Source organism: Bacillus rossius, chromosome 1, assembly GCF_032445375.1.
Source record: "Bacillus rossius redtenbacheri isolate Brsri chromosome 1, Brsri_v3, whole genome shotgun sequence".
NCBI lineage: Eukaryota > Metazoa > Arthropoda > Insecta > Phasmatodea > Bacillidae > Bacillus > Bacillus rossius.
This window is the reverse complement of record NC_086330.1, coordinates 234,816,906-234,841,776: the sequence shown is the minus strand read 5'-3', so window position 1 is coordinate 234,841,776 and position 24,871 is coordinate 234,816,906. Positions and strand designations below refer to the sequence as shown.

General features: G+C 36.4%; 1 protein-coding gene across 6 annotated transcripts in view; it reads right to left on the bottom strand.

Annotated features, from left to right (window-relative positions):
- The window catches only part of LOC134527374 (LIM domain-containing protein jub-like), a 236,814-nt gene that overhangs the window by 148,586 nt on the left and 63,357 nt on the right, over positions 1–24,871 (bottom strand). For 2 of the 6 annotated variants that reach the window (XM_063360005.1, XM_063360007.1), the window contains exon 1: positions 3,065–3,205. The exons of 3 other annotated variants lie outside the window; for them this stretch is intronic. In XM_063360005.1, coding sequence (XP_063216075.1) covers positions 3,065–3,119 — 55 coding nt within the window. In that variant the 5' untranslated portion in view covers positions 3,120–3,205. Of the gene's footprint in view, positions 1–3,064; positions 3,413–24,871 lie in introns of those variants that run through there. One more of the 6 variants, XM_063360006.1, reaches the window with a different exon arrangement.

The window sequence follows — 24,871 nt, the reverse complement described above, 5'->3', positions numbered from 1 at the left end:
ATTTCAATGTCAAAGGTCAAGGTCAAATTTAAAGGTCAAGGTCAAAGTTCAAGGTCAAAGTTCAAGGTCAAGGTCAAAGGTGTGGTGACCAGATAATTAAACTAACATGGTATAAGTACACTCTAGCGGACGAAAACAAGATGGTGATCTCCAGTGGACGAAGACAAGATGGCGGACATGTCATACCAGCTGACGATATATATGCTTTGAAAAAAAGTGGTAGGAGTCAGTCTGCCTACATCCACCATTGAGGAAGGAGCCTGTCGCCATTTTTAGTTTTTTTTTGCACTCACCGGGTTCGAACCGAGGACGGTGATCGATATAATCAATCAGAATTCTAATAAGTTAATTTTTTGATGAATTTTGGAATTTTTTTCATTAAAATCGGATAATAATTAAAGATTTTCAAGATGGCATCCAAATTTCAAGATGGCGACCATAACGAAAATTGCAACGGTTACATCATCATCCAATATGGCGGAAAACACATCGCCGGAATGTTCGAGAACACAATGACGTCATCCAAAATGGCGGATCCAAGATGGCGGATCCAAAATGGCCGCCGTGATCTACTTGTCCCGTTACGTTATGTCCCGTTACGCGGTGTCCCGTTACGCTCGTCCAAGATGGCCGCCGTGACGTCACAATCCAAGATGGCTGCCGTGACGTCAGAATCAAAGATGTGGCTCGGCACCACGCACCACCGCCTGGCGCCTGTTTCCGGACCGGCCAACCTATACTACTACCAACCACTGCTGAAAAAGGTGGGTAAAGAGGGGTTCGAATACAAAAAAAAAATTCCTTAGTAGGCATACCATCAAATCCGTTCACATTGTTTCCAAATCTTATAAATTGTATCCAAAACTTGTGTCTGATACAATTTTTAATAATACAAACCATTACAGCAAAGGATTGAGAAAAAAAACTGGGCTTTAAATTTAAAAAAAACATAAACTTCCCTACAATGTACTCCATTGAATTAATGTTTATTTTTGATTAACTTTATAAATATTGTTGAAAACTTTTGTCTAAAGTAAATTTTATGTAACGAACCATTACTGCAAAGGGTGAAAATAACTGGGGTAGAAAAACAAAATGTAATTACTTATCTTTTAAATAGATATACTATCATATACACTATAATTTATTGTAAAACTCCTAAACTTTCTCTAAAACCTTTGGTTGAAACAATTTTTGATGAAATGAAGTAAATACAAAAGTAAAACTTAAAAAAAAAAAAACATTCTTTGATTCAAAATTTGTCGGAATTTATTTTTAACCATATTAATATTACCTTAAACCTTTGGCTAAAAATTTTTTTATACGACCATGTATTAGTGTAAGGTATGACAAATATTGTTTGAAGTTCAAAAATAATTGCATAACTACATTAGTAGGAAAAATATAAAATGTTGAAGACATCCAACTCTGAATGCATTAAATTAAAAACTTTCAAAATATGTTCGCTGCACGAAATATGAGAAAAAGATGCATAGTCCTTTTTGAATATTGGCGAACATATAGGATGTAATGTACATTGAGTTCTTAAAATGTTCCTGGAGTTTATAGAAGTTTCCAAAACATTGCAGACGAAATAGGTACTTAGAAATCTACCTGGCCTGTAGGCAGTGCCGAAAGTTTTTTTTTTAATATATAAATGATGTTGTTCTATATGTTGTAGTTTATTATTGTATGGTAGGCCTACTAATGCAATCAACGGTAGTTGACAGGCATACGTAGATCATATCTGAAATGCTGTAAGAGAGATAACCCTGCACATCGACCATCCCACGGGTTCAAGATGCCAGTCACCCGGCGTGCCGAAACTACGGGGAGGTAAGTCACGGAGCAGCACAAGCACCATCTACACCATGTGCTCACGCGGTGCGAGGCGCACGTCATGTTTGCGATCAGCGGTTCAGTAACTCAACTGAACAGGCTAATGAACACTACTACAACCCTAAAACACAGCTAGATGTTGCTAGAAATAGTAAAAATTGGGTGACGAATTGAGAAAAAATGTGAAAGAAAAAATAGTAAAAGTCATTTTTTATTAGATGATTATACTGTTGAAGTTATGTCAATCTAAAAACAATAATCTTAAGTTCAAACTGCATGCCATATGTGATTTTTATCAGAATGGTTTAAACTGGTAAAAATTTCGCGTTCAAAATTACCAACCGTAAATCACAGCACATGCAACTACAACACGAGCTGCTACCGACCACTCACACTTGCATAAAAGAAATAGGTCACTAGCTGCTACCGACCACTCAAACTTACACTAAAGGAACAGGACACGAGCTGCTACCGACCCCTCACACATGCACAAAAGGAATAGGACACGACCTGCTACCGACCACTCACACTTGCAAAAAAGGAACACGACACGAGTAGCTACCGACCAATCACATTTCCACAAAAGGAACATGACACGAGTCGCTACCGACCACTCACACTTGCACAAAATGAATAGGCCACGAGATACTACCGACCACTCACAATTGCACAAAAGTAACACGACACGAGTAGCTACCGATCACTCACACTTGCACAAAAGGAACAGGACACGAGCTGTCACCGACCACTCACATTTGCACAAAAGGAACAAGACACGAGTAGCTACCGACCACTCACACTTGCACAAAAGGAACAAGACACGAGTAGCTACCGACCACTCACACTTGCACAAAAGGAACAGGACACGAGCTGCTACCGATCACTCACACCTGCACAAAATGAATAGGACACGAACTGCTACCGACCACTCACATTTCCACAAAAGGAACAAGACACGAGCTGCTACCGAACACTCACACTTACAAAAAAGAAACAGGACATGAGCTGCTACCAACCACTCACACTTATACATTAGGAACAGAATTTGCTACGGATACCGCGTCTTGCAACCGCTATTGCTGCTGCTGCTGACCGGTGTATTCACAGTTTGTGTCTTGCGGTGGACAGACACAGTGCGTTCCAGCTAACATGAACATTTGTAAATACTTGTTACAGTCGCTGCAATCAACTGCACAAGATGGAAGTGAAGTGATGGTGGACTCACACTGGTGTATCGGCAGCACGAGCTGCGGACGACCGTCGCCCCGGGGCAGCAGCATGCACCTCCCTCCCGGCGAGCCGCTAGGTCGCGACTGCCCGCCTGGCCGTCTGCCCCCCTCGCTGCCGGGAGGGGAACTGGAACCATCTCCCGGGCTCCCGGGCTCATTACCGCGCAGCTGTCCCGGCTTGGCGGCCACTCTTGCTCGCTTTACTTCGGCACTGTCACGCTTTAGTATTCACCGTCTTAACCCCGTGCATTATCGTGAGTGCGACTGATCATGTTTGATGGCTCGCTATAGTGTTCGTTCAGTGTTTGGCAACCAAACAAAACTAACTCAAATAAAATAAATAAAGTTTATAATAGTTTATCTGGTGTTCCAAATATAAAAAAACAACTAAATATTTTGAAGATAACCACGTACGTTACATAAAATGTTGGGGAAATGTTTGTGCTGCAGTGGACCTCGTTTGAGCCCCTCTGCAGCACGGGCCGCACGGTGGTTTTGTGGAGCTTGTATTCCTGACACAGGTCTTCAGGCTTCCAATTTATTCTTAAATGGCTTCATGTCTGGTGAATGTGAATCCTAAGGAATTCGGTAGTGTCTAACCATCCACCTTTTTGGGAATATCCAGGTCCCAATAAGTCACAACGCCATCTTTTTGCAGAATGATCCATGGCTGAAATGGCTGAACATTTGGTACTATGAACTGAATCTTGTTGTATGTAACATAAATCTATGATACGGTACTTTGGGTTTAGTATAAAAAAGAGCGCAAAAATAATATAGGGCTGTATACAACGACTCCGGATTCTGTTACATGTTCATAATTTACAAATGGTCCATCATCAATTTTACTAAGGTCATCTACAGTACTGGTTCCCAGGAACTACAACTGACATAGTTCATTGTGTTTTCCTCGGATATAGTGAACTGCGTGTCGCAACGCTCTATCAGTTTACTTAACCCCTTTGCATAGAAGTTCGCCGCCTGGGAATGTAACGAACGCCTCGACTATAGGCATCATAGTCTTCGAATACGCAATGCATGTAGCCTAAGTGCAGGCGCTAAGTAAACATCTCCGGAAAAATGTTTAAGCAATCTCGTACTCGTGTCAAAAATTTATCGCTACTGTTTTTGTTTCAAAAGGGACTTCATTTTGGTTGATATAATGAAACATGAGTCAACAATTACAGTAAAATGTACAAAATTACGATTGTCAACTGGTTTACTTTCTATGCAGAGGGGTTAAATAAACTTGCAGAGCGTTGAGAAAAGTGCTTGGAACTGAATGGCGACTATGATAAAAATGTGATGTAGATATGAAGTAAATTAAATTTGTCAATAAAACCATTTATTCATGAGTTTATTATTTTAATGACCAAACAGTACTTACTTTCCGGAAACGCCTCGTAATACCTTTAAATACCATATGTTGACAGTAAAAAAAGAATGCATTAGAACTGAAATTTCACAACAAAAAAGCCATTTGAAAGATAATAGATAGTATTGATACTTCACTGTAACAATAAAAGTAAAACAATGAAGCACACAATAACTAACTAAAAGCCATCCTGTAGAGGAAATGTGCTTCCAACGGACAGTGTTCACGAGGAGCGGCGGTCAGTAGGACGAGTGGACCAGCAGCGTGTAGCGTCGCTTCACTAACACTTGCCCGGAAGTGAGGATTAGAGCGCTCAACATCCCCTCTCTCTGCCATCGAGCCCCCCACTCCTGGGTGCTGTACTTTCAGTTACGAGTTAAGAGTCAATGTGTCGACCTACCCTACTGGCTGTAAGTATAAACAACTGCACTCAGTGTAGTCGGGTCCAGGCCGGCTCGCTGGACGTCCTTCCACGAGCATTACGCAGCGCTCGCTAACGAGCGACAATCACCCTGCACCCCACCACACAGTCGCTCTTGCCCCAGCAGCGCGGCAATCGCACTTTATACACATTATTACAGTGCAATTCGAGAGTGTCGAATAATAAAAAAAAATTTTTTATACAAGGAACATGCATCAAAGTGAGAAGATTGCAATACTATAGACGGTTTTGCACAAGACGCAATACTTGGAAATTTGACTGCAATATCTCAAACAAGTCAAGCTAACCACGTTGTTAAGAAAAAAAATCAATACTAAATCCTAACTGCCAATACATTACCAAACAAGACTTTTAATGAGTTAGAATTTCCTGGGAAACATTTTAGTGCCTAAATTAGAGCCACACACGTATTTCCGCTTAAATTATATTATCATTTTACTAGTGACGGGTGACTTATGAATTAGAATGACTAGCGCATCAGATACATGTCCTAAATTGTTAGGCATAGACGAGAAAAAAATGCATTACAGTGAATAAAAGAGGGTGGTAAATAAACAAAATAAAAACAAATCTCGTGCTGTCAAATCTCACATGGCTATAAGGAAAAAAAAAATTGTGACGTCAGGGTTTCACGATGAAGCACAGGCCCCAAACATATTTTATTTTAAAGTTTAATAGTTTAATTTACAATCGCCAAAAGTCTATATTTTTTTAAGTACAACATGTGCTTGCATTGCTACCTCTCACAAGAGGCTGATGCAAAGTAATACCTTACTACCAGAGAAATAAACCAGCCGTCCCAGGCCAAGGCGAAGACTACTCGAGACTAAATACAATCGGAGCGTCGAAGAACGAACTTGTCAGAGAACACTTCCACAGCGTAGTATCTTACGAGAATATTCCCAGCCTGCCACACGTAGGAACCAAGGTGCAAGGCCTTTCATACTTAAAATTAAAAAATAATTTACCATTTTGTCAGGTACCAAGGACGTATCCAGGTGTTGCAAGAAGGGAAGACTTACAACTCTCCTCCAATTTTCAGAGTGGAAAAAAAAAATTCAATAAGAAAATGATTAAGAAGCTGTAGTTATAAAATTTGTAGCTAATCCTTACAAAGTATTGTCCAAGTTTTTGAAATTAAATATGTTCTTTATTTTGTTATTGTTTATTTTGCATAGCACTATAAACCCTCCACCTTAATGAAAAACATTAATTACGAAAAAAATGCCCCTTCCGTTTTGAGCTGGATACGCATTGCTGTGTATTTGAACACACCCACACGACTAGAGGTTACGAGGAACTGGTCGTGGAAACTTTATGAAGTGTACGTAAATGGACTGTGCAATAATTACCGACATCAGTTATTTCATACAGGCAGTCACAGGTCATAACAACTTATCAAGGCTTGGAAAAAAAGGTATGCCAGCCCTGTAAAATCAAAACTTTGGATGAATTCTGCAAATATGAAAGGGTTCAGGACAACGCCAAACAAAACAACTTATAAGCCTATTCCACTACAGGGCGTGGTGGCTGGTATGGTATCTACCGCCACGTTCACCCGCACGACAAATTGCATACATTCAGTCCCATCTAGGTAAACCAATCGCGTTGTCTTGCTTCATTTGTTCTTGAAGTATTCGTTTTGACATTAATTTCCGGCAGGAATATGAATTACTTGAATCTTTGATTGAGGATTCGACACCACTTAAAAATCGTAAACTATGAGAGTTACAGAGTATAAATAAATATATCTTAGTACAGCAGACTTTGCTCGTGGTCGTTACGATGACTCACACGGTTAATATTTGCAGTGATGACGTAATGAGCTTTGGTGGTAAGCGTCGAATGGAAGTCAGTGAGAGCTGTGTCTCCGAGAGTAATAAACCGAATCACGTGATTTATACTTTAATTCGCTCGTGAGTGAATGGTATAACTATAAAGTTACAAAATTTGGTTTCGGAGTTATTCGCAAAATGCCTAAACGAAAACGGTTTATGTTGGAGAAAAGAAAGAAAAAAAGCAAAATCGCCCGAGTATAAGATATTAAAAATGCAGAGAAGTGTCGTAGGTATCGAATGAGGCTAGAAGTAGTCGAGAGAAATGAGCCAGTGGGGCAACACGAACCCCGAACAAAGCGCGAAATTTTCGCTCGGGCGAGCCTCAGCTGTCTACCCCACGAGAAGCGACGGGGAATGCCGAAATTAATGGACGTGGATATGCTCTCTAATGATACTGATGTTGATGGAGTCACTTGAGCCAGTGGTGGTAAACGATGGACCAAGATTGTCGCGGTTTGGTGTCGCAATTTTTTTGGTCACCAAACTCTCAAGAAAGACACCTGTGAGGCAATGGAAAAAGGCTGATAGTTTCAGTCCGCAACAAATAACTACGAAATAATTCTTAAGTCTTCAAGGCCACTTATATTTTTTTTTGCATTTATTCCTACACAAGATTCAAATTCAGCGCGATGGAAATTCAAAAACAAACCCCTAGCGGTTGTAGTCCAAAATAAAGACTAACCATAATTTTTTTTCATGATCACATGGTTTGGGGTTTCTGTCACAATGATTTATATATATATATATATATATATATATATATATATATGGTGAGTGTGACATGCTCGTGGTTTTTGTACTCGTCTCTGCCATTTGTTCCGATGGCTATTGACGGCTTGCTAGTGTGTGCTGAATTCCTTGTTCGGAGTCGTTTATTCCGTAGATTTTTAATATAATTGTGTTGTCATGTCATTGTGGTTTTTTGTTAACTAATGTTATGCAACTGAAAAATTACCATTCAAATGTCAAAAACAGTAATACTTCAACACAGGTATTAAATAAATATACATGAAACATGCTTCGTTTTGTGTCTTCATTTAGATCGTAGCCGTTCTTTAACAGACTCTACAATTATATTTCTACGCATTATTTTCTAACTTTCCTTAACTGCACTACATATTATTGATAATACCTACTAGCTTTGCGCCATTAGTGTTGATCTTAACATAACGGGAAATTGTTCTCAACATACCAAAGATTTACGTTTTTGAAATCGTTTGACTAAGCACATTCATGCATAATTTAAAGTACATATCTCATCAGTTCAAATTTTCAATGGCAAATAAAGTAACAGTTTTGTAATTACACGTTTACTTTCTTGAAGAGTGAAGTTACAATGTTTCTATTCACACACAATTGGTCGCGTGCACTTTGCGCAGAATAAAAACACGACTGGCTTCGACGTGATACCATCAATATGCGGCAACTGGCTGCCTCTGGATGGCCTGTCTCACGCTTGCCTTGCCGTAGAGGGCCAATTGTATCCGCTTTTGCCACACTGATACTACCAGGCTTTAAATTACAAGTATTATTTTGTATACCATCGATATTTACAAGTTTTGATATTAGCTGGTTTTTCTAAGAACACAAATATCAACTCTAAAAACAATAATCATTATTTCACAGACAAAACTATTTAAATCAGTCGGTCACTATCAATTAAGAGGCATTCCATTAATTATGTGCTACGGACGAACAAAACTAAACATTTTAATATTAAACCACGTAAACTAATTTGACGGGAAAAAATGCTGAAACCAAGATGGTGTCTTTCAGTTGCGTTTATTCAGAAGTAAGAATGAAATAAATCAAGAAAATTAATTTACAAATTTTAAATCCGAAATAATTATTAACATTAAAAAAATTCCTAAAATTCTAAAGTTGTGCTGTTTGCAACAGAGCACACCGGAAATCACAAGGATAGCGCTAATAGCACACATGGTATGTTGGAATCTTCGATCATGTCGTGAATACGAGAATCCGAGGCTTCTACGTGTTGGTGGATGGCTAGCAGGTACTCTAGTAATTCGTTTTTCACACTTTCTACTATTTGGCCCAGTTGTGAAATATATTTTCGGTTATCGGCGTCGTGAGACTTGAGAACACTATGCAGTTCGGTAGTGTGACTGCTACGACAGAATTTTGAAATGCTATGACTCATGTTTGAAGATAAACTAATCGAAACCTTGTCTGTGCCTGTCTTTATATATAAGCCAGTCCTTGACTATAACTAGATATAATTATTAATCTTAAAAAAAAACATATCCCTTTTTTACCTCTTAGGGGTTGAAATTTCCAAAATATAAAACGATTCAATTGTTAGTATTCGTATGTTAATTATTGGTACAAAAATTAATTTATTATACGTAATTAAATTTGGAGATATAATTATTTAACTTAAAAACAAACTTACCCCTATTTGGCGGTTGAATTTCGCAGAAGAAAAACAGAATTGTACTTGTCTGTATTCGTATATTTATTATTGATACCAATATAATTTATTGGGTTTAATTAAATTGGGTGATATAATTATTATTCTTTAAAGCATACTTACCTCTTTTCACCCCTTAGGGGCTGAATTTAACAAAATATAAAACGTGTGTTTGGTAGTTTTCGTATGTTTATTATTGGTACCAAACATCATTTTCTATGCATAAATAAATTAGGAGATATAATTTTTTTTTAATATACTCGTTTATCACCCCTTAGGGATTTATTACCAAAAAATAAAAAAAAAGTGTTTTTATGTTATCGCATTATTATTATTGGTACCCAAAATCAGTAATAATTCTTAAAAAATAAATTCGAGATATAATTATCACTCTTAAAACATACCTACACCTTTTTCACGAATTAGGGATGGAATTTCACAAAATATAAATTTTTTATTGTTTTTATATTATTAATAACCAAAATCATTTATTACGCTTAATTTGATTCGGAGACATAATTATTAATCTTAAAAACATTATCATTTTTCACCCTTTAGGGTTTAATTTTCGCAAAATTTAAATTTTTTATTGTTTTTTTTGTATGTTGATTATTGGTACCGAATATATTTTATTTGGCTTTATTAGTTTCAGAGATATAACTAATTATCTTAATACCCTATTCACCCCAGTTTCACCCCCTTAGGGGTGGAATTCTGTAATAATATGTGGCTTGGTTTTTAAGTTAGCCAACGATTTTTCTAATTTAAAAAAGTTCATAAAAATCCGTCAAGTAGTTTTCGATAGATGCTCGAACATACAGACAAACAAACAAAAATGTTAAAAAACTATATTTATGAGTTATCTGTAATTTAAATGGCCATTTCTTCATAATCGTAACTATAGCTACACGTGATGTGCGAGCTTACAACGAGCAAGTGACTACCGGCTGGCAGCACGGGCAGCACGACACGGCGGAGATGGTACTCACAGAGCAGCTAGCGCTCGGGCGGGACCAGCAGCGACTGCGCGCCGCGCTACGGCGAGCGGCCTTGGACGAGACGCCTCCGCGCCGCGCCGTGGTGTGCAAGGCGGACGAGTCTTCTAATTATCAACTCGCGACACCCATTACATTATTAATATTATTATATATTATTTATTGACTTAATGGCGAAGTTAAGGCTTTCAGCCTCCTCTCACACTTAACCTCAACACAAAAAGCATACTTCATAAATTTATAAAACTAAATAACCTAAACTAATAGCTTAACTACTAAAATAATAGTATATATTGGTTCCGAATAGCCCTGGATTCTGGCTGTGGACTGTGGATTGTCGACGCCATTTTGGTTTTTGACTTCACAACGACCATATTGGATGACCTTGACATTTTACCTTGGCCCTGGCGGCCATTTTGGATCCGCCAATTGGTTTTCTAGAACTTTCAGCCATTTTGAATTATGACTTTACAATTACAATTATCGTTACAGCTGCCATCTTGAAAATCCTTAATTTTTATGCTAGAAAATCAAGGAAAAAATTTAAAATTCATAAAAAATTCTGCCATTTTGAACCAAGACATCACCATTTCACATTTTGTTACAATCGCCATCATGATTCTAGAAATGTTGCACATTTAGTAACTGCCGCCATCTTGGATCCTAGAACGTTGCCATTTTTGTTATGCCCGCCATCTTGAAAATCCATAATTATTATTAAAAAAATTTGGAAAATTTTAAATTGGTCAAATTATAATAAAAAAATAATTTAAAAATGCACTTACATCATGGAGACCTCGGTTCGAACCCGGTGAGGTCAAAAATAAAAATAACGACCGATTCTTCCTCCACAGAAGCCACTGTCAGACTGACCTCCCACCAGTAATTACAAGGTATATATCGCCTGGTAGTATAATGTCACGTCCACCATCTTGTTTTCGTCTACTAGAGTGCAGTAATTTTTTAGTGCCAGGGTGCCTGCCATCTTAGAAATATGTATTTATTTAGCTATAAATTCTGGAAAAATTTTAAAATTCATTAAAAAATCACTTATTAATAAACTGATAAAATCATGTTCAATATCCTAAAAACTGCTTAAGTTCATTATATACCAGCAGCCAGTAAGCCGATGACAGCCATCTTGGAAATGTGTATTTATTGACCTAGAAATTCGGGGGGGAAAATCCGAAATTCATAAAAAAAAATATTTATTAAAATAATGATTGACGCCATATATTTCCGTCCTTGGTTTGATTCTCGTCCATTGATAAGAGTAATTAAAACTTAAAACAAATTTAAAATTGTTTCCCATTACCTTTTGTGGAGTTCAACAACCATTCTCTCTACGAAAAACGACTCTAAATAAGATACTACCTGTCCGACGAAATAAATACATTTTCGCTAAGCCTAACACAAAATACTATTTATTTTGGCTGGAAATACATTATAATCAGGTCATGTACACACTATACGTATAGGCCAAGTGTCTTCGGGCTACGAGACCAGGTCATGAACAATGGCCAGACATTTCCGAATCACAAGACCTTCTTCGCCGATAGCTAATGTAACATATTCCAAGCAGTCAAGACAAAGTCTTCGAACTGTCAGACCTAAAGTATTGACAAAATCAATTACAAGCAATTAGACATCACATACTAGATGACATGAAAAGTGTTTTAAACTCTGAACAAAGACCCAAAGTATTATTTTATTTTTATTTAATATGAAAAAAGATTCATTTATTTACAAATTGACCTTAAATATGAACAGACATCAATCCCAGGTCCTTAAACCCTTTATGCAGTTTTTTGTGGTCTACTGATTTTAATTGTTAAAAATTAAATTCAAAAAACCCTTGAGTAGCATTTGGATGAAATTGACAATATATTTTTTTTAATACTTCATGGGATAATTTTTGAATATACAGACAATTGGTAAAAATGTGCTCATCATACCGGCAACACTATCTAGATGTTAAATTCTGTTTTTTCAAGGAACTAGATGGAGTAGTTCATAGTTATATGTGTTATCTAATTTGTGTGATTTATATTTTAAAACATTAAAATGTTTTCTGAATGGTTGTTGTTATTTATTTAGTCACTATAAGTTCACCCTTAACCTATGATAAATAATAAATATTTTTATTGATAAAAGGTAACTGGAATAACAATACAGATTGTTTTCCTAGTACTAGCTCAGTAATGAGTTAGGATCATCAAAAAAATGAGTGTAGTAAACCACACATGCTAAGAGAATTAACAGACTTGCAACCCAAGTGAAGCATTTAAAGCACAATTAATTGTATAAATTTTAGAAACAGATGAAATACAGTACAAGAAATGATTAAATTATAGATAAAAAAATAGTGTCATAACTATAACCTCAAAGGTAAAATTCATTGGTGTGAACTTAGATCAGGGGTTGGCAAGTAGTTTTAGGTGGAAAAATTTTAATGAGGTCCAGAAAAAAAAACAACTCATAATAATTAAGTGCTACCTATTTATTGTATGGTTTAAAAATAAATTCTGAGTTATAAAACACAAGAACTAAAATTAATGTGAGAAACTGCACCGACGGTCTCGAGCCAGTTTTATATAGTTTGGTTCTCGAGAAGAACAGCAAATTCGAAGTGTGTCTTCTAGGTGGGCGTCCGTTAATCTCGAACAATATTTGTTTTTCAAAAAATTCATCTTTGAGAAAGATGATTCACATACATATGTCGAGTCAAACATAGTGGCAAATTGATAGCTAGTTTTTTTTGCAATTTTCATATTTTTCTGGGACATGTTTGGCCCAAAATTCTTCAGTGGATACAGTTTTATATAGTTGCAAAGACACATCTTCTTGCATATCAATTATTTCCATTTTAAGTGAAGGCTTTGACAGATTAAACAACTTGGCAGCCATATCTGTCCATTTTGCCGCTACATAAATTTCAAATGGCGATTTAAAAAAACGGAGATAGCTTCTTGCCCATCTCTGCAAAGTCTTGGAATCTTGTAGCAAATTTGTTCCTAAGATCGGCCAAAAATTTTACAAACACTGCAATGTCTTATTCAGAGTTTTCCTTTTTATATTCAAGAATTGTCGGAAAATGAATAAATTATTTCTTGCAATATCTTTTTCAAAGATATCCAGCTTACGATGAAAAGCAGACACGGTTTGTATCAGATCACATATTAATTTTCCATTTCCTTGTAACTTTGTGTTGAGCAAATTTAAATATTTCAAAATATATTTGAGAAAAGCCACAACCAGCATATTGCGCTTATTTGTTACGAACTCAAAGTGCTTCCTGGCTCCCTGCATATCTAAGTTTTGCAAGGACGTTATTTGTTCTTTTATTAGCCAGAAACGTTCAATAACTTGACCTTTACTTCGCCAACGAACATTGTTGTGTTGCAGGAAGTCAGAATACGCTGAATCACATTCAGAAAGAAACTCCTTGAAATGTCGGTGCTGAAGAGCAGAATGAGATCTCATAAAATTAATTAACTAGACCAAGCTGTCCATCACTTCTTTCAGTGTAGCACTAAGTTTTCCACATAGGGCCGCCTGGTGAATTATGCACTGATACGATATTAGACCTGAATTTTTATCCCCGATTCTCTTTACTACACCTTTTTCTTTGCTAATCATTGCTGGGGCCCCGTCAGTTGAAAGCGACACCTTTTTATTGTAACTGATGTTAGATTTAGTAATAAATTCCTCGATGACATTGAATAAATCTTCTCCTAGAGTGTTACCTTTCAACGGCAATATTGCTAGCAACTCTTCCCTAAAAATTTGACACTCAATGTCCAGAAATCTTACGAAAATAGACATTTGTTCATCATCAACAATGTCACATGATTCATCAAGTGCTATGGCGTAGCAAGGTGCCTTTTGCAGAAGTTTGAGAAGTGTTTTTAATATCAGCAGCTAAAATTTCAGTTCTTCGTGTATTACCTTTTGCTGACAATGGAATACTTTGAATTGCAGCGACATCTTTTTTTTTCTTCAAAAAGTGCCGTGACTACTGCCAACATATATTCCTTCACTATCTCAGAATCTGAAAACGGTTTATGGTGTTTATTAAGCGTCCAGCACACACGTAACGCTGCTTCTGTGGATTTTTCTTGCTCGCTCATGCAACGAACTAGTAATTTTGTGCTTTTATTATAATAACTGAGATATGCCTGAAGTTTTTCTTTACGAGCCTCACTGCCAAGAGAAAATTGCTGATGAGTTGTTTCATAGTGTCGCTTCAAATTTCCACTTTAAACATTAGCAACAGTTTTATTGCATATAAGGCACACTGAAACCGCTTGAGGGCTATCAGGCAGCGTAAAACAATATTGTTCAGTCCATTCTGCCAGAAACCTCCTATTTTCACTGTCCACTTTTCGCTTTTTAAGATCTATATTAACGTAGGTACAAAAAGATTTTTTATCAAACAAAAGAAAACGTGACAAATCACAAAACAAATGAACGGTTGCTCCGCGGTTTGCGCTGCGACTGACCGACTGGCAGTCTGCTATCCCCCGCCCACACGCCCACACCCCCGATTTCGATACTAGCTCGCGCTTGTTTCAACAAAAGAAAACACTCGCAAGCGCGCCACAGTAAGGTAAGTACGCGGGGCGCTGTGAAATGCTTCCGCACATCTATCCATAAAAATGGTACGTAGTTCAATCTATGGATGTTCCATGTGCATAAAAAAGATTTAAAAAGATTTAAATCATATCAGTTATAACTAATTCGCACAAACACACCCACACACAGGCTAGATAGGAAACGAATCAAACCATATCAGTTGTAGGTACTTGTAAAACAGGTTAACTACGCAACTTAAAATAGAATAAGTACTAAATTAGATTCTATGTAGCTTAAAATTATTATTTCAGTTAATAAAGGTATAGTATACCTTATCTACATATTAATTTATACTTGGTATACAATACATTACAATATTTGGCGGTCCGAGGTTCGACCTTTCGCGGTCCGCCTGTTGCTGATCGTTGACTTAGATGAACAGCTAAGTGTATCCTACTATTTATTAAGACGACTAGCATAAGTAGTCGATTTTGAAACATTAAAAACTGTTAACTATGCTTTCAATGTGCTTCACTATACATCCACTGGCTAAGTACATATAACATAGAAATTTGACGTAACACAGTGACATTTCAAACAATTATAAAATTACTAAAAAGAGCTGTATTCAAATTTATTGGATTCAAAAATTCCATTAACTTAAAATCATAGTAGTCATAAATGAATATATTCTAAGAATACTATTATTAATTCATTTGGAGAAAAACCGTTTTCAAAATAAACTTAGATATTCACACACACAACCCAAGAAACTCTACAAAATTGAGGGTAGCAAATCACAATACCAGTCAATTTGAAAAAGGCCTAAATAGCATGGCCACGAAACTTTACAATTTACTACCACAAAATATTACAAACATAAACTATTTATTTATATTACGAAAACTTAAACAGGTTGTGTGAAGGAATTCTTTAACCTAATAGAAGATGAAAACACTAAACTATGGTTAAATTATATTAAAGCAAGCAAAGACAAAAGAAAAAAAAGAAGGGAAAATGAAGAAGTGAATTTGGGGGGGGGGGGAGTGTTTTTGTACTAAATTTTACATTTTGTAAACTATACTTAAGTTTGTGCTATTTTTATGTACCTATTACTTTTATGAAATGTCAAATGTACTGCGTACTGGATAGTATTTGTACAAGTACTGTAATTATGTACAGTGGAGTCCTGCTAATCTGGGGTACCCGCCAGTAGGCCTAAAATAATTTGGCCTAAAATTAGGCTAAATATTTTTAGGCCATGTGACTTTATGCCAAACAATTTTAGGTCAAATGACTTTAGGTCAAATATCTTTATGCCAAACAACTTTAGGCCAAATGACTTTAGGCCAAACAAATTTATGTCAAATGGCTTTAGGCCAAATAAATTTAGGCCAAACATCTTTAGGCCAAATAATTTTAGGTCAAATAAATTATCTTATGTCACTTTATGCCAAATGCCTTTAGCCGAAATAATTTTAGGTCAAATGACTTTAGGCCAAACAACTTTATGTCAAATGGCTTTAGGCCAAATCTGTTTAGGCCAAACGTCTTTAGGCCAAATAAGATTAGGTCAAATAAGTTTCCGAAAATTATTTTAGGTCAAATGATTTTAGTCCAAACAATTTTTGGTCATTTGGTAGAAAGTAACTTTATTTCTGGCAATAAGAAGTGTTGCACTTTTAGCTCTCTCTATCTCTATCTAACTTCCACACGCTTCGAACATTCAACATGGATAGAAAACTTAATATAAGTTTAGCTGATTAAACACTGATGAACTTTTTTGTTCGCAAGTTTTTTGTTTGCTTGTTATTTACATATTGCTTCTCTGATGGTTATTTTAATAAGCGAAATTGGTGAATGAATATTTTATTTTCTGGTTAATTCGTTTAATAAATACCCCGTCCCTGGAAAAGTCCAATAATGTGCACCACATGTTTTATGTGAGTGTCTTGTCATACTCTCCTTATCACAATTGTGTGGTTTGAGTTGAGTGAACCAGAATAAATTAATAAATAACATGAGTAAGACTGGTTTAACTATATTTTACTTAGGTGATAGGTAAATTTCCCTAATAAATAACTAACAGTATCAGTATCAGTATCCAGTAGGCTACCTAACTGAATACATAAAACCAACTGTAAACATAACATCAATAAACAACACGGAAACTTTCTTTGGTCTACCATCTGGCGATCTCGGGTTCGGTCCTTATCCTTGGCTGAGAGAGATTTTGGAGAAAATAAAAACGACAGCGGTGCCGTCTGGTTCCGAGTGAGGGTATTATGGAGTAGGCGGGTAAAATGGAATAGGTGTATATCTCAGCTGTAAGGTGCTGAAACCTGTGAGAGAGCGGTCGAACTACATCCCTGTGTTCGCTAGAGGCCATGTATTCAGTCGCATGAACGTCGGTCATGTATGGGCAGTTTTATAATCAATTGTTTGGTTTTTGCAATTGGAAAGTTTGTGCAGGTGAATGTTTCAAACATGTTAACAGTATTTAGAAGTTTCTTAACACTGTTAATCATGATGTATGATTAAGAGTAAGAGACCGCAGTGTTATTTCCTAGAATGTAGTCTTTCATTTTCATCTAGTATAGAAGGCAAATTTTAAACATGGCGAGTCGGGAAAAGCTGGACTCCCAATCATCCGTTTAATCCGTCCGTCACCCGTCCGTCCGTCAATCACGTGACCTGCAGCCAATCAGATGGCCCGAAAAATTCCATCCGTCCGTCCGTCAAAACCTTGCCAAGCTTTAGCTTTTGACGGACCAACGGATGGTCCACCGCCTTGTTAAGTCGATCGTCTTCAATACGACTTTCCGAAAGCAGTGTTCGATTGTTTTAATTTGCAATATATAGAAGGTTGTGTCGTATTGACCGATTATTATTGTCATAATAACGGTAATGATTGCTTAAGAGAATTAGCTTTTCGGAAGAAATGCTGGTAAATTACGTCCGAGAAAGGGAGCATTTGTATAATATATATAGCAAAGACTATTGGGATAAGCAACTGAGGGAAAAAGCCTGGATTGGAATAGTTCTTTCAGTTTCCTTTGACGCAGTAATAAAAGAAGCATAATTTTATTTATTTCTGGCATGACTAATGTTATTTTTAAGACGGCACCCGTTTAATCCACTTGTCAAAGCACGGTTCCCGCCTGTCAACTTATTATCACATTCATAAAAACAAAAGTTAATTATCCCAAGTAAATTATTTACACCAAAAGTTTACCTACAATTGAGAAAGTATGTGGCGGAAAGTTGTAACACTGATATTTTAGAATAGTGACGGACGGACGGATGGCGGATGGTTGAGAGTCGGTAATAATTGCCGAGAGAAATAACGGACCGAAATTGACGGACGGACGGGTGACGGACGGATGAAACGGATGATTGGGAGTCCAGCTTAATATGGAATACCTTCTATAACATTTTGCCTGACGAAAGTGTAGGAATTCCATATTGACCGACATTTGATAAAAAAGTAAATGTATGCTATGAATGTTTATTTAACGTGTAAGAAAACAAATAGAAATATTTATATTCCAGTTATTGTAAGAAATTAGTGTAATTACAAATAATAAATAGCTAGGAATTAGGTAAGTGTAAATTGTTTTCAAGCTTAATATCGTTGTATGTAAGGCCACTTAAAAAAACAATTATTGCTATAGTGCTAAAAATAACACATGCACAAAGAATGCAAATTAAATATTCTAATGGCACTCGTTACAGCGTATTGTTTAGGGAGTTTTAATTTTTCAATATTGCCAATCCACGTTCGCATATTTGACAGAAAAGAATTCACCTAAAGTAGCCTATTAGGCTTATGCAATGTTTTTCTGTGCATGTGCCAAATTTTAATGCAACTTTTAGGCATTGTACATGTCACCTTGTGCTAATACATTATCTGTGTACATGCTAAATAAATTGTTGTGGAGCCTAAATCCAGGTTTTTAACTTCTTATGACGACAATTACAACACAGGGGGTTATATAAGCAACAGTCTGTTTTTTTCTCTCTTCAGAGATGGATAAAAAGAAAGAAGACAAAACTAAGAAAAGGAAGCTATGTTAGGAGGATCAAATGGCAAAAACAATTCGCGCTGTTAGGGAGAAGAAGATGGAATACCTCAATGAATCTAAAGTGTTTCAGGTACCAAGGGATACACTCTTTAGACTTGCCAACATTAAGGAGCTTGACACCAAGAAAGCTGCATCTACAAAACTTTGTCGTAAACCATTATTGACTCCTGAGTTGGAGGACTTAATTAGTTGAAATGGAAGCTATGCTTTATGGCCATACCCGCAAAGATGTTTGTGTATTAGCATTTCAGCTAGCTGTGCGCAATATCATAGGCCATCAATTTGGACAAAACGACAGAGCAGGGAAAGATTGGTTTCATGGGTTTATGACAAGGAATAAGAGTAGTATATAATAGGGGCTCCGAGGACACGGGTCCGGGGCGAGGTACGAGGTGCCGAGCCACATATCTGAATGTGACATCATGGCGGCCATCTTGGATGAGTGTGACCTTGACCTTTGACCTTGACCTTGACCCGGCGGCAATTATAGATCCGCCATCTTGGATCCGCCATCTTTAAATCGAGCGCCCCACTCACACTAAATGAAATTTTCGTCATGACCGCCATATTGATTTTTTTGCTGTTCCGCTGGAGGCCGCCATATTGGATGCCGTCGACCTTGTTTCTGCTGTTTGTTCCTAGATAGCATCAGCGTCGCTCTTTATTTTTTTTCTGTTCCCCTGGAATCCGCCATATAGGATACCGTCGACTTTGTTTCTGCTGTTTGAATATAGAGAGCGCCAGCGTTGCTCTGTCTCATCATGTAAGGTCGATGTTCCATTACCTAACATAGCTTTTATGGTCCTTATCGACATATTAAATTAATTTTTTTAAACAAAATACATTGGAAACGTTGTGATTCGAACCCTCGCAGTTCTGATCTCTAGGTTGGAAATCATACGCCTTTAACCGCACGGCCATCGATACATTTACCAGACTGAGAATTAAATAAGGTCTATATAAAAATAAAATGCATATTCGGACTTTTAATTTTTTTTTTAATTTTAAGTAATAATGAGCACCACCTGTTCGAGACAGAACCACCATCTTGTATTAAGACGTAACTGTTGCAATGATCGTTACGGTTGTAATCTTGAAAATCTGTAATTTTTATGCTGGAAATTCCGAAAATATTCCAAAAAATAATTTAAAAATTTCCTACTTCAAATGTTTAGTTATTTAAACGATTTCGGCCCTCGGTTTGATTTCCGGCGAGAGTAAACCAGTAATTTATAATGATATTTAAAAAATTCTCAATAAAAAGTAATAAAAATTACTTACACCACTCCTGTCGTTTTGAATTATGACACCACTTGTTTCAATTATCGTGAAAGGCACCATCTTGAAAATCTTTATTTATTATACGATTTTAATGAAAAAAATTCCAAAATTCATTAAATAAATTTTTAATCTATAAACTGATTGATTAGATCGATTCCCGTCATGGTTCGAAACCGGTAAGACCAAAAAATAAAAAAAAACAACAGATCCTTCCTCCACAGAAACCACATACAGACTGACCTCACACCACCAATACCAAGATATATATATCGTCAACCGATATGACTCCATGTCCGCCGCATTGTCTTCGACCGCTGGAGGCCACCTTCCTGTTTTCGTCTGCTGGAGGACACCATCTTGTGTGTGTACTCGTCTTACTATCATTACCATCAGGCTAGTTTTATTCTAACCCGCGAACATAATCTCTCCCAAGACAAGGAAAATTATTGTAATGCAGATAACGCTTCCTTAGTCTAGTAGATCCATCGTTGTCCTCTAGCTGGTACGCAGGCTTGACGTTACAAGTTCTGTCATGCCTTTTTAAGCTCTCTCACTGCGTAAACGACTTGCTACATCAAACACAACTTATCTTATTGCATAGTGGATTTTTAACACAGTCATTCTTCTCGTGTTGTCTTCCATTCTTTCTCAAGATAATTTCTTTGCTGCAAAACTTACACCTGTGCCCTTTCGATACAACGTCAGACACCGAATAAAGATTCATTTTAGTTACTGAGGCCGATGCCAGATGCAAAACTGAGTGTTTTAAATTCGATCCATTACTTAAATAGAATTTTTTCATATTTTATCAGCGAGAATTAAGTTACCTCATACAAAAGAACTTGTTACAAGTAGTTCCGATTATTAGCACGAGTTGTCGTCTCGTGTTGTATTGAGTCATAATTTATTTCGTTCTTTTATGTGCGATGCGGGATGCTCACTAACGTTCGCAAAAGAAGGGTGGCTTCGCTAGACACCAAGGAGAAGGAAGTTCGTCTTGTACATTAGTGCATCACATCTGGTATATTATTTGACTGAGTAATGGTTGTTTTTTTTTAAATTCCACCTGGTATAAAAAATTGCAAGTGCGGATTTAGTAGCAGAAATTATTGAATTAAATGTAACTCTAAATTAAATGTCATGACATATTAGGTGAAAATTCCTTCATGCAGAGAGCTGTTTCTCAGAATAGACAGAAGCACTTGAAGAAACCACAGGAATATAAGGAGCACACGGAGAAAACCATAAACATATTGAAAAGAATATTCAGGAGCAAATGTATTGACAAGAATAATCGGGAGCACGCGTAGAAAACCATGAACATAGTGGCAAGAATAATCAGGAGCAAATGTATTGACAAGAATAATCGGAGCACACGGAGAAAACCATTACACTTTTCTTTGATATCATATAAGTGAAGAAAAAAATTTAATAAATAAAAATAATTTTAAATAAAATTAAAAATGAAAATATTTACAAAAAATACATAAACATCTGGCTTGTTCTAGAACTCTATCTTTGCTCAACAATGATAAGTTCACAGATTTAAAAAAAATCATTACCACATGTATCTTTCTACTTGTTAGTTCACAAAGTATAGTAGGGGAGACCGGGGTAAGTTGGCGAACGGGGTAAGATGAAGAATCGTATTTAACTAATCCAGAAACACAGATAGAAGGTTGGCGCACCTGTGAACTTGTGTGTCACCATCGGCACCTACTAAGAAGGTGCAGCGGAATTTTCCAGTCAGTTTGAATGTGGCAGCTTTGAGAGGCAGTCTGTTTCGTGAGCCACTGTTGTAATATTGAAGGTACGTATGTTAAGCTATTACGAGAAAAGAGTCCATTTGTTTTAAATCTTCATGTATGTAAAATGAAATGCTGACTTTTGGGAGTATTTTAGTGTATAGATTGTTGAAGAAAATTTTTTAACGTTGTTAGTGATTTTGCTGGGGCAAGTTGACGGAGGCAAGATGACGAATTCGTCATCTTGCCCCTGCAATCGTCAACTTGCCATAGGTAATGACAGTGTGAGCATTATTTTATATGAAATGAGTTATTTAAACCAATGATGTACAGATATGACGAACATTTAAGTAAAATAAAAATAATAATGAAATTATAAAATATTATAAATAATTCCTTTGTTAATAGTCGTAACAATTTTGTTTGATTGTTTTGTAGATGCCTAGGCATATTATAAGCGGAAAACGGAAAGGAGGCGTTGGAGTGACGTAGAGATGACTGCTGATGTGAATTTTTGTCGTGATAATGGTATTGTGATGGTCGGATTGCCACCACATTCTTCGCATAGGTTGCATCAATTGTATGTATAGTTTGTCGGCCCTTTGAAGACATTCTACTCACATGCCTGTGACAATTATTTGGTGTCACATCCCGGACAACAAATAACTGATCCTAATGTAGGAAATCTCTTCGCTGCATCTTATTCAAAAGGAGCAACTGTAGGCAGTATCATCAAAGGGTTTGAGGCTACTGGGATAGAGCATTACAACCCTCAGATATTGGAAGAATGTGATTTTGCTGCTGCGGCTACATCGGAAAGAAAACTTCCCGGAAGTGAAGAACCAATGTCCACTTCAATACCAATTTCATCTGACTATGCATCAAACGATGTTTGGCTAAATGATATGCCTAATGCTTCAGGAGCTGATTCATTACCCCAGTCTTCAAACAATGTGCTGCCAGAACCAAAATAGTGATCTTATCGATGAAGCAGGGCCTTCTTCTGGGAAGGCCAATGCATACTCATGTAGTAAAAAGGCATCGTTTTATGATTTAAAACCACTGACAGTGGCCCACAGGACAACCACGACAAGGAAAAATAGTATAGGATCAGCTTCAGTAATAACAAGCTTACCAGTTAAGAACATGTTGTTACGAAGAGATAGATAGAAGAAGCAGAATGAAGAGAAGAAAAATGAAAGAAAAACTAAGATAACTGAAAAATGAAGCTCTGATCATTCTGTAGCAAAACCATCAAGCCTAAATAGTGTCTCTTGCCCTGAATGGGAAGAAGTTTACGTGGAACCTCCAAATGAAGACTGGATTCAGTGTTCCACATGTTCCGAGTGGTGGCACGAAAACTGTTCCTATTATGAAGTCAAGGAATTATATCAAAGTCGTTCAAATATGTTACAATATATGTTCTTTACATCCTGCATGTAGTTTAGTGTAGGATATCTATAAAACTATTGTTTACATTGTCTATAAATACTTATATATATTTTTGTTTCGTCATCTTACCCCAATAGGTTCGTCAACTTACCCCACTCCTGGGGCAAGATGACGAATGTGTTAACTAATTGGTTTCTTGTCAATAACTTCGGAACTACGCAAAGTAATACAACCTTTTTACATATTTAGGTAGAAATTAGTACGTACTTCGTATTGGTACCAAATTAGATATTATATATGCTTATTTATCTGTTAAAGGCCATTTCAAAGCTTAACATCGTCAACTTGCTCAGGTCTCCCCTACATGTAATTTTTTTTAGTGAAGTATGAATTTTCATCTTTTTTTTTTTTGTGAACCAAGTCTTAACATATCATCCAGTATGTTGATATCTTCCCAGTCTCATGAAATCAAACTCTTCTGCTGCTGTTCCCATCTTATTTTCACTGTCAATATTTGCATAATCTCAAGTGTCTTCATCGCTAGCACCAGTCTCACCAATTGAAAAACATCCCGACTATATTCATATTTTTCATCATTACCCATCCATTACAAGTGGTTTCATAATTATTTATTTTAACTTTTAACTCAATGTTTCTAACAATTTAGTTTCAGAGCTTTATCATATTCATTCAGTGTTCACAAGTTCACGGAGACAAGTATAATTTAATGTAATTTTTTTTTTTTTTAATTTCCCCATGAATATTCTACTTTCTTGAACAAAATATCTCAAAAAATGCCAGCCACATTCAACAAAAAGACAGAAAAGGTGTAAAACAAGTCACAAAATCCAAGCACTCCTTCACAACACAGTATAAGTGTGTAAAAAAAATAGAGTTGTTTTGAATGTTATAAATTTATTTCAACAGTTAGCATTAAATAATACAGTTGTCTTCACATTATGTGTCGTAGTAAATTTCTATTTAATTTATATGTGAATGTAGGATGTCTTCTCACAGCCACAAGAGAAGGAAGGCTTCGCTCAACCTCAAGCAGTGAAGGAAAAAAATGTTTAGCATTATTATCATTGTACCGTTTCACTGCAGACTCCGAGAAAATATATGATTTTATACGAATCTACAGCTCGAATAATCCCTCTGTGGGGAGCGGTATTAATTAACTAGAATCTCGTTGGTATACAATGGTTATATGTGTGCGTTTCGATCTGCAAGTCAACTTGTGTGCTCTGAAAGCTCAGCCCCCAGATTTATACTCCATCATAATGTAAACATGTTTGAACATATCGATGCATACCATCAGATGTAATACGTGGTGCATAGCTGCATGCTTTTCATAATGTCTGGAGGTCTCCCGGCTGTTGTATGAAAACCATTAACATAAAATTAAAAGAAAGCTACAAGAAAATCCATCTTTACAGACTACTAATTAAAAAAATTTAAGGAAACAGTTATATGAGTCAAACTACGGCAGTATATAAACCATATGTCCCTATAAATGCTTGCTAATAAACAGTTTTTTTTTTAGGTTTTATATATATATATATCGATAAAAGGCTTAGATAAAAAAAGCCAACAATTCCACAATGTCAAAATATACACCAACGCCCATGCATGCTTTAGAAAAAA